This window comes from Zingiber officinale, chromosome 6B (assembly GCF_018446385.1).
Source record: "Zingiber officinale cultivar Zhangliang chromosome 6B, Zo_v1.1, whole genome shotgun sequence".
Classification (NCBI taxonomy): domain Eukaryota; kingdom Viridiplantae; phylum Streptophyta; class Magnoliopsida; order Zingiberales; family Zingiberaceae; genus Zingiber; species Zingiber officinale.
This window is the reverse complement of record NC_055996.1, coordinates 29370165-29381083: the sequence shown is the minus strand read 5'-3', so window position 1 is coordinate 29381083 and position 10919 is coordinate 29370165. Positions and strand designations below refer to the sequence as shown.

At 37.0% G+C, this 10919-nt stretch overlaps 2 protein-coding genes and 1 pseudogene across 2 annotated transcripts; 1 reads left to right on the top strand and 2 right to left on the bottom strand.

The window, feature by feature from the left end:
- Window positions 1–461: 461 nt before the first annotated feature.
- Window positions 462–600, bottom strand: LOC121993279 (annotated as a pseudogene).
- A 2021-nt stretch (window positions 601–2621) lies between these two features.
- Window positions 2622–4809, top strand: LOC121992315 (uncharacterized protein At3g28850-like). The gene has a single exon (XM_042546610.1). The coding sequence runs from the start codon at window positions 3279–3281 to the stop codon at window positions 4599–4601; it is 1323 nt and encodes a 440-aa protein (XP_042402544.1). The 5' UTR covers window positions 2622–3278; the 3' UTR covers window positions 4602–4809.
- A 170-nt stretch (window positions 4810–4979) lies between these two features.
- On the bottom strand, window positions 4980–8935 carry LOC121992316 (NAP1-related protein 2-like). The gene is made up of 10 exons (XM_042546611.1): window positions 8689–8935; window positions 7560–7682; window positions 7428–7478; window positions 7234–7305; window positions 7019–7132; window positions 6870–6934; window positions 5918–5975; window positions 5673–5729; window positions 5518–5559; window positions 4980–5256 (listed from the first exon to the last, which is right to left on the bottom strand). Exons 1-10 carry the CDS (start codon window positions 8815–8817, stop codon window positions 5209–5211), a joined length of 759 nt encoding a protein of 252 aa, XP_042402545.1. The 5' UTR covers window positions 8818–8935; the 3' UTR covers window positions 4980–5208.
- Window positions 8936–10919: the final 1984 nt, after the last annotated feature.

Sequence of the window (10919 nt, the reverse complement as noted above, 5' to 3'; positions counted from 1 at the left end):
AATTTATCCAAGAAATAAAAAAAGGACAAATTTGCATTGATAGACCTAAGTTGAGCCCTGGAGCAACATTTAAAACTCCAACATCTGTTCAATCAAAACTCATGAGATTTGGTTTGGTAAATTTTGAAATATGTTAAAACCCTATTGATCGAGTCGATTGAACAGAATATTTTACTTTTTTTTATTATTATTTTCAAATTTGAAAAAGAATTTTTAATGTAGGCAGAGAGTTGAATATCTAAAATATCGAAACTATTTGTAGCAGAGCTCTTTGAGCGATTATCTTCTTTTATAGTACCATACCCAACAAAGATCTCCTGTGTCATTATAACAAGTGGACCCTGGTGCACTTTCTAATTTATCCTAGTGGCTGATAGGAAATTTTTATAGAGTTTGACTGATCACCTTTAGTATTAATCGATTCAAAAAGTTATATATATAATGCATGAATACGCGTAAATTCGTGTTCCATGACACTCGAACTCAAGCATCAAGTTAATGGGTTGCCCCTCATTAAAAAATTAAATTAATTTTTTATATCAAATATTAAACTGATCAGAATAAATACTATATTTGATTTTAGCCAAAAGGTCAAGAAATATATACTTTCTAACGTCACTGACTCAAAGTATTTATATAAGTTTTTCGGAGCTTTTCGGTTCACGGCGTTGTCAATTCTAAGATATGGGACAAAAGAAAATAATAACAGTGTATAATTTTTATATAAAAAATAACTAGAGAAAATTACTCATAAATCTTAAAATTATTTAAGAATATTTATATAATTTAATTTTAGCTTCACTAAAATTAGTCATTAAAGGATTTAGATTCTAAATTAAGTAGTAAGATATATAAAATAAGATTTTATATCATATGATTAAACTTGTTCTTTTTTGAAAAAAAAAACATCATATAAGATGATTTGTAACTTCACTTGTATAATAAGAAATAATATAAAATACTCTATAAAAAAGTTCAGTATTTAATTCCTACCAACTTAAAATGAATAATAATTGATATTACACAGCCGAATTTTGCTTAAGCTTGAGATTTTAATTTTTGAAAATTAATTTTGCATAAGTTAATAGTAAATTTGTTTTATTTTTAATCAAGAAAATTAAGTGTCAAATCCAACAGCATAACCATCTTAGGTTAGAAATTATAATGCATTATCTACAACAAATTATGGAAATCAAACCAATTAAACTTTACATATATATACTAAAATTAATTATTTTTTAAAGGTCGCTAAGATTAATTATACTAGAAAAAGGAAAGAATCTACTATTAAAAAAAAATTATGACAAGCCTTTTGCAAGAAATTGAAGATAGAAACTAATTGAGCTTTTTGCAAAATCAGGCACTAAGTGCATTTTCCATATACAACTTTATACATAATCCCCTAAAATCCTAAATGTAATTGGTATAATCGAGAACTTACAAAAGAAATTATTTTTAAAATTTAGGGGTTAGATTATATTATTAAACCCACATAAAATTTCAAAATAAAAAAAAAAAAAAAAGAGGAAGTCATGGATATTTGTTATGCTACTAATTTTCATGTCCGATTGAGTATGGAGGACGTTCGGAAGTGATTTAAATGTCCGAATATATATATATATATATATATATATATATATATATATATAGTTGCTCTGCTACGGATCATTCGTTGCGCGCCTATGCATGACACTGGTCCAGGCACCTGGAATGAATCCATGCGCTTAGATATTAAGTGACTTTTATTTTATTTTATTTTGGGATATATTATATGTATTTAGGGTTCAAGATTTTAGAATTTAGAAGTTGAGTTATAATATATTTCAATCAATAAGATTTTTCTTCTAAGGTTTAGGCTAAATTCTTGAATTATAATTTTCAAGATTAAAAATTTTAAATACTCACGGTATATATTATATGTATTTAGGATTTATGAAATAAGTTATAATATATATTATATGTATTAAGGATTTATGAAATAAGTTATAATAGATTTAAGTTAATAAAATTTTTTCTAATTTTAAAAAGATATTTTTTGAAAAAGATACATATTTATGCTCTTATATTTAATATGACCAATAATTATGCACAATAATTTGGGAATAAGGTTGTGTGAGGAAAAATACAAATAAATTTGTCAACAAGATCTATAAATAAACTTTTTTTTTACAATTTGAGCCATATGTTCTTCACCACACCTAATCTCTAGCCATCTCCATAAATATAGATAAAATTAAGTACAAAAGACTCGAATTTGAAAACACAATAAAAGGTGCTCCAAAATAATTTTTAAGTAATAATTTTGCAAAAAAAAATACCTAGAGTAATTTGGTAAAAGGAAAAAAAATCATTTAATATATTCCTAAGCTAAAATCTCAAATATTTAATGTTATTTATAATAATATTTGTAGCGTCTGTTAAATACTAATAATACTTGCTAATTCTTTTCAGCAAATTTTTCAAAAATAATATTTTATCCGAAAATAAAAAATTGTTCCTGGTAGTTTTTTTTCAGGGATAAATACGCACAACCGTAAAGCGCGTTTCTTGTCTTATTCTCAAGCAAGCGTTTGCAAATTTAATTTAACAGCATCGGGAAGAAGAAGAGGAGTTTTCTACTTGCTGTGCTTCGCTGTTCGTCCTCGTCTTCTTCGATTCTTCCTTCTCCCTAAAAATAGAAATAAAAGGGACAGAGAGGTGGAAGTGGATCGAAATCATTCAGACCTCACATTTCCCAGATCATGGCGGCGGTTTGATGTTTTTCTTTCCTTTGACTCTTGAGCGCAATTGATTTCGTTCTGTCTCTTCTTCTCTAATATTTGTATGGGAATGAAATTTCTGTCGTCCTCTGACTTGTTCTGCAGTTTGTGTATTCTCTTTCCTTGTTTCTCTGAGTCGTAAGTCATGCAGTTCTAGTTGAATCTGATTTAGCGTTCCTTTGTTTGTCACAAAGTTGCTAACTTTGATCTGTTTCTGCGATCAAAATTGGATCTTTTTTGGTTTTCTGAGTTCGTTTCTGTTCTGCTCTTCGTTGGATTTGCTGCTTGAGTAAGTTCCGACTTGATCTGGTTTTGTGTTCTGTTTGTTCGCGCAAATTGAGAGAAGTTTCGCTAATTGTTGAGCTTCCTCGCGATTGAGAAATGGGAGAGAAGTGTGGCTGGGAATGTTCGTGAGATCTCGGAGTTGCGACCGTCTCCCAAAGTGCCGGCGTTGTTGAATCTTGTCGCCGTTTGTCTTCCGATCGAAGCAGAGAGGGTAGCCAGTGGTTGGAGCTCGCCATGGGTTGCGCGGTCTCGAAGCAGCCAGGGAGTGGGCGGTGGTTCGGACGCAGCAAGTCGCTTCCCGTCCATTTGGCCAGAGGCGGGCGACAGCGGAGCGGGGGCGGTCACCACGCCGTCATCCTTACCTCCAGCACCTTCGGCGCACTGAGGCTCGATCGAGGAGACAACAGTTCTGACGACGAGGCAACGGTAAAGGTCTCCACCGACCTCCAGGCGGCAGTGTCCATGGCAGCGGTCAAGGCGAGCTGCGCGAGGGAGATCGGCCTCTGTACCGAGACTTGGTCGGAGATGATCGAGCGTCGGATTCCGAAGACTCCGACGGTGACACCGCCCAACGAGCCCGAGGTCATCAACGCATCGGAGCTCATGGCCGGCCTCGAGGACGCCAGTCCCCTCCTCCTCCCTCCCGCTGCCCACCACCGCTCCTTCTCGTCCCACACCACCCGGGACGCCCATTTCTCTTCGCCGGATTCCGAGTTCACCAGCAGCTACTCTCCCAAGCTGGAATTTATGGATCTCAACCACGATGACTCTATCTTCTCCGATTTCGACCCCGAGATTTTGTCCATCTTCCGCGAAGCCGTAAATCAATCCCACTCTGCCCTTCCACCTCTCAAACCCTACAAAAAAGAGGAGGAAGAAGAAGAAGAAGAAGAAGAAGAAGAGGAGGAGGACGAAGAAGACAACAAGCAGCCTTCTCTTAGCATTGTTCGAGCAAGAATCGACGAGTTCCAACAAAAAATCGACGCAAAGAAGGCGACTAGAAACCCTAATTTCGCAAAGATGGCGCCTTCGTGCAAGCGCCCGCCCGGCGGCGAGGGGAAAGTGGTCCTCTACTTCACCAGCCTCCGAGGGATCCGCCAAACCTACGAGGACTGCCGGGCCATGGACACTATCCTCAAGGGCTACGGCGTCCGCGTCGACGAGCGGGACGTCTCCATGCACGCCGGGTTCAAAGAGGAGCTCGTCGGCACATTGGGACCCGGCTACCGGCTACCGCGCGTCTTCGCCGACTGCCGATACCTCGGTGGGTCCGATGAAGTGCGGCAGCTCCACGAGGAGGGGAGATTGGGCAAACTGTTGGAGTGCTGCGAGATGGCCCGGCAGGGGAAGGGCGACGTCGGCGGCTGTGGCGGCGGCGGGGACGCCGGGTGCGAGAGATGCGGAGACTTGCGCTTCCTCCCTTGTGAGATCTGCTCCGGAAGCTGCAAGGTCTACGTGGAGGAGGACCAAGAAGAAGGCGGGGAGCTCGGCGGAGGCTTCCGGCGCTGCCCGGAATGCAACGAGAACGGGCTCGTTCGATGCTTGCTCTGCCGCTAATTTCCGCCCGCGCATTGTTCGACGTCTTGCCTCGACATGTACAGTGAGGAGATGGTACCTTCTCCTGCCCTTTCCCCCCTTTTTTCCTTAAAAATAAAACATTTTGGGGTGATTTGGAAAGATCAAACTACTGTGAAAGTTATAGGAATTGAGAAATTAGTTGTCCTCAAGTTTGCATTAACTAATTACAAAAATAAATTACTGAAAATAAGATTGAAATCTGATAGAATCTCAAAACATATAAGAATGATAATTACTCATCTTTTTCATCTACTATGGCTAAATTAGTTAGAAATAGAACTTGAACCACAATTGAAACTAAATTGAAACCAATCAAAGATTAGATCAGCTCATCAAACTATAAACTAATAGATCCAATAATATCACAATTCATCAAGTGCCAATTAGATTTGAATCAAACAAATCAGTATACAACTTAAGAGGCGAAATGTCATAAAAAGTTTTAAAACCCAATCTCTAATTGCTAACCTAACTATCAATCTATGAAGCTTATATGAATCTAACACATCTATGTTTCTCGCATTTAGGAAACCCATGACATTTCCATCTCATCATCGACTATATAAATAAGCTATCTTGCTCGTGCTCAATCTTCATCATCATCGTCATCCTCCTCCCCATCCTCATCAGTTTCCTACATCAATACAGAACAAGCAATAGTAAAGATCATTAGTGACAGGTAATCCATACAGAGACCAAAAATCAATAGTAAAGATAACAATCGCCCACACTTTATCTAACTTACACTGCGAGTTACCGAACAAGCAATATAAGTGGAACGTGATGAGACCAAGTTTAGAAAAAGGAGAAAAAGAAAAGGAATCTGCATTCACTTTCTGAGATAACAATAGTATACCAAACTCTATGTAAAGATGTTACATTGGAAGTGGCATACCTCTTCATCATCCTCACCATCAAAATCATCTTCATCAATTTCCTGTGCCATCAAATAATGATTCTAATCATTTCTTGGATATGAGACTCAATGGAAGATAAATGAGGAGAAAGGAGAGAGAACAGAGGACAAGAAAGACATGTTAATTGACATACATTATTGAAGTATTTCAAAGGATTAGGCCATAAGTCTTCCTTGATTATCTCAGCCACCTGAGAGTGTGCTTGTAAGAAGGTATTATAAATGAAGAGATTCTACATAATATAGGATTCGAAAGCAATCATGTTAATGTCTTTCTTTTAATCATCTAAAATGGTAAGGGCACACAGACTATTCTTGTAGTGTCTACTTCAGATTAAACGAATAGCATGAATCTGGAAGAAAATATAAGAAACATTACCTCATCCATTACTCCTGAAAGGTTCTCTTGCAGATTCTCATTAAACCAACTGAAGAAACTGTTCAAGATGAATGGGTTAGGATACACAAACATGTGCAGGACATATCCAATTTATCAATTACTAATGATCAAGCCAATTAATGATGTCAATTCATCAATGCATCAAACCAACCCAAGTCCTTAGCAAAAAGAAAGTGTACAACTTGTGCATATCCTCCATTGCACAAATCAAACTTGTTGTGTTGAATCTATGCTCGAGCTAGTACTAGGTTAAGATGTCTTTTCCAATTTGGCAGACCGATGCTTGAACTAGAATTATGTTACATATTTTTCCACCTTCGCAACTAGTTAACCAGTCACTTCAACTGACATTGATACTAGCAAGTCAAATGACTATTAGATCCAAACTTGAAATAAATTTAGTAAGAGTAAACTTAGGACAGAATCTTAAACTGAGTAGTAATTTCCATATTACTTGACAAAGTATTTCCATATAATGATGTAATTTAATCCCCTGAAATCGTATAACATAAGAAAAAAGGTTCCAAGAAGGCAAATGTTCACTCTTTTCAGCATACAGAGCAACCAATACAGTAGATTTGTGGTGATTCAGTTCTCAATTTCTAACCATGCAAATGAACAAACCTTTACAAGTGGTACCAAACATGAAAGTAAGCAATGACAAAAAAAATATGCATATTGAATTCATTTCAACTAGCCAAATAATCGACAGGTTCAAAGTAGACAAAAACAATAAATGCAAGAAGGATTAAGAAAAAAATATCAACAATTAATTAATGCACAATGGCACCTTGCACAGAGCTCCATGGAGGAATAAGATTCATTTAGACAATCCCAAGTAAATGGAAAGCACATGGCTTAATGATGAAGAACTAATACATAATGTGCAAAAAAATTGAAGCACAAGAGCAACACAAGAAAGAACATTTACCTTTCCTCAACAAAGGGGCGTTTACTTCCTTTCGTCTCTTGAACATTACCATTAGCAAGAAGATCCTATCAATAATAGAACAGAAAATTCACTCCAAAAACCCAAGTGGAAGGAATGGTAAGAATAGATTAAACATTTGCTGCCCGTACCATGCCTTGCTTCCACCTAATTTTAGTACCAGATATGTTGGTAGTTCCTTCATCAGCAAATGCATATGACTTTGTTAATTTTGTATCCTCAAAATATGGATTTTCAGTGAAGTTCTACATTTGGCATAAACAAATACAATTAATGATGATTAAAGATGAAAATGTTTAGTCATATAACCCAAGATAAATTCAGCTACTGATGCATAGTAACTCACAAATGTAATGGAGTAGCCCATCTTCACATCCTTAAAATCTTCAACTTCTATTGATTGCATGAACTTGAAAACCTGATTTAGAGAATGTCAACTTCAATTAGATTAGTCAAATATACATTGGCTAGGTATATGGTGTAAATTTAAGCACATTATCTGAGCGGACTATGATTTCCTTCATATCACATCTTATTTACCTCTTGATCCTTCTCGCTTAGAAGATCACCAAGAGCTGGATGACTCAAGAACTGCACAAAAGTAAAAGATACGACTATAGAGGACTCCCAGAAAACACATTCTGATCAACATAACACCATAAAGTTACATACTGCAGTTAACCAAAAGTCTGGGATATTTTTGATAATATCTCCCCGCTTGACATACACAGGTCTGCGAACCTCATTGTATTTCTGTTCCACCTCAAAAACCTTTTCACTGGCTTCCTCATTGATCTATTAAATAAATAGAATTCCTTGACATCAGTATATGGTTGGAAACAACCCAAAGGATACAATTAAAAAAAAACAGTAAGTCAAACCACTCTATACAAAAATGGCTCAGATGAATGAATGCATATACTGAGGGCTCGGGCACCATATCATTGCATGTTATGATAATCGAAGCACATGTATAATATTTAAATTTGCCAGGATGTTTGCAACATCTGCTCAATCATCACATGAAAAAAATATAGATGAAGAGTGGAAGTTATACAGTTGCTTTTACAATTAGATTCTCTCAGTCCTCCCCATCCATACAGGGAAAAAAGATATAACAAATAGGAAAAGGAACATTTACGTATCTAGCTAATATGGGACAATCATCTAGGATCAAAATGTCAATTTGAAAAGTGAAAACCATACAGATGGAAAGCATATACTCAATTGTGTTTTAAGAAGTCCATATCTAATAGCTACTTAAGCTTCTCAACAGTGTTACACATCAATATGAAGTTAGAGGAACGACAGATGGGTAAAACTTTCAAACAATGATTTTCAATTGAAAAGCAATAATGTAGTTGAAGAAAGGTCTCACAAACTATATGTGGTAATAGTAGAAATCCAAACATTAACCATCAATTGTGCTCAAACAAATGGGCAGTAGACATTGCTCCATCTAAAATCAAAGAACAACGCACACTGAGAAGCGGCAAAGGATGTCGTACAGACATATGTGTTTGATTAATTGCCTAATTAGAAATTAAAAGATAATAAAAAATCAAAAAATGTAGCCAAAGCAACAGTCAACCAAAAGAAATACAAGCAAGTTTAACTCGATTAGTTAACACACTAAATCATACGAAAAATATAATCTTTGACAGATAACTGATACAAACATCAATGTAAACCGCCAAGATTAAGAGGACTAAGGGAAAACATAAGTTTTATAAACAAAATTGAAAAAGCAGGATAGCCGAAGTAAATAGAGAAATAGAAAAATGATTTTAAAAAAACTTACCTTCTCCAGCTCTTCTTGTATCTCCTGGAGCTTCTCGATGCTGAGTACCAGCTCTCCGTCGACGGTCTCGGGCTCTCCCTCAGCCCCGAGCTCTGCAACCTTTGCCTTCTTGCTCTTGTCGGCCGCCATCGCAACGCCCAGCTGCAACCCTGAACCCTAACCTAATTCCGCTGTTACTTCCCTTGCCCGGTGGAACGATCTTGCAATGGCACCGGAAGCAAGACTGCGAGAGCGACCTTCTTCCTTCCGGCCTTGCTAACTATTTATACACATGAAGTAGGAGCTCTATGATGTTTCCCGTCACCGCAGCTGGTGACGATACCTCGTCCAGAAGAAGAATCTTGGTCGTTAATAAATAGTTACTCGATAACTTTAACGGCGTAGATTGTTCTGGGTGGGTCCCGCGAGGGTAGTCAGGCAGCAGGATATATTTAAAACCCTAACCCTAAAGTGGCGATAAAAAGTGGCTGCGGTTTTTGACCGTTGGATGAATCAGTATCTTCCACGATTATACCAAAAAATATGATCGTGTATTATATCTATTTTATCGATCTATCTACAACATTTCACTGTTTTTTTTTTGCAGAAAAGAAAAAGTAGATTTCCATATTACTCATTTAGTATATTAAGGTTTTAGAATTGTGAAAATACACAGCACATTCTCATTATCCTCTACTTTATCAACCGCTCTCCTATATGTTTGCTGATGAATTAGTCAATTATTATAGTATACGAGTCGATTTCTAAATTTACTAGACTATTTTTGTGATCAATAAGCGACTGTCGATGATTTTAAAGTTGTAAAAAAATTAAAAATTCATATCTCTTAATTTAGTCGGTGAAATCTAGGTCTAAGGATAAGGGTTGCACTGAAGATGATGTAAAAAGTGTAACAAACTTGATTTGAAGTGTTTTTAGTTATCTATAGTCATGAGTTTTTACCAAAACATACTGATAATTTTAGGAATTTCATAATCACTTCAACTCAATATCATTACACTCATATGAGTTTAATCATGCCTTAAGACCTAGGTTCCCAGGTCTAAATTATCTTCACAACATCAAGACAATTTGATACAAGCTCATTAAAGGATCTAAGTTTGCCATATTTACTAATCAATACTACCAAATGGTTCTTAAGACTCCCTCTTTAAACAGTGTCAATATTTTAAAATTTTACACATTGTAGGGTCATCAATGAGTTCTGATCAAAACTTACCTTACTGACCTCAGAATCATTTCAAATCATACTCTCGAACCGTTTGATCACCTTTATGTAAGTATCCTGGGTAGTTTTCAAATGGTCAACCAAGTTCAATTAGGTCCTGTTATGTTTGATCCTTGTGTCTAAGTGTGTAGGAGGTTAGGAACACAAGAAATCGAGGGGAAGACACAGCTAGCGAGAAGGATGACATGGGAAAGGAGCCGACGAGCTGGGTGCATCTAAGGGATGAGGTGCTGCGGAAGAGTACATCGGTAGATGAGAAGGACATGTGCGACGTTCGAGGGATGAGAAGTCGGAGAGGAAACCTGCTCGAGGAGAAGGTTAGAAAATGGGTTCGGGTGAGCCTTATTCTGGTTGGTCGAAATTACCCAAGCGAACGGAGCAGCAGAAGAACGAGAAAGGTTCGCTTTTATTTTTAAAAGGCAATTCAACCCCCCCCCCCCCTATTGCTTGCCCAGTTGCATCAACAATTGGTATCAGAGCCAGAACACCTCAGAAGGACTAACCGTTGATTGAAGCACCGAGATGATGGCCGGATCGATCATCTACCTGCCGAAGTTTGAGGGAGAATTCACGTTATGGAAGAAACGCATGGAGGTATTTTTAAAACTGATTTTGAAATTCTTTTAATAATTAAATATGATTTTGTATCTCCCAAAGACTCACAAGGAAATGAAAAGGAAGAATGCTAATGGACTAAGAAGGAGCAAGCAGACTTCGTAGCGAACGGACGAGCCAAGTTCCACATATTCAACGTACTTCCACCCCAGAAAGTAAATCGGATTGAAGATTACGAACCAATAAAGGAACTTTGGGAGCAATTTCTAGAGCTTCATGAAGGAACTTCCGAAGCAAAGCTCGTGAGATGAGACATACTCCAGAACCAACTGACGAACCTCCGGATGGAAGAAAGTGAAATAGTCGCACATCTACACTTGAGGATCAAAAAACTCATCACTGGACTCACGAATCCCAGAGAAAAGGTAACAAATCGAGATTTGTTAAG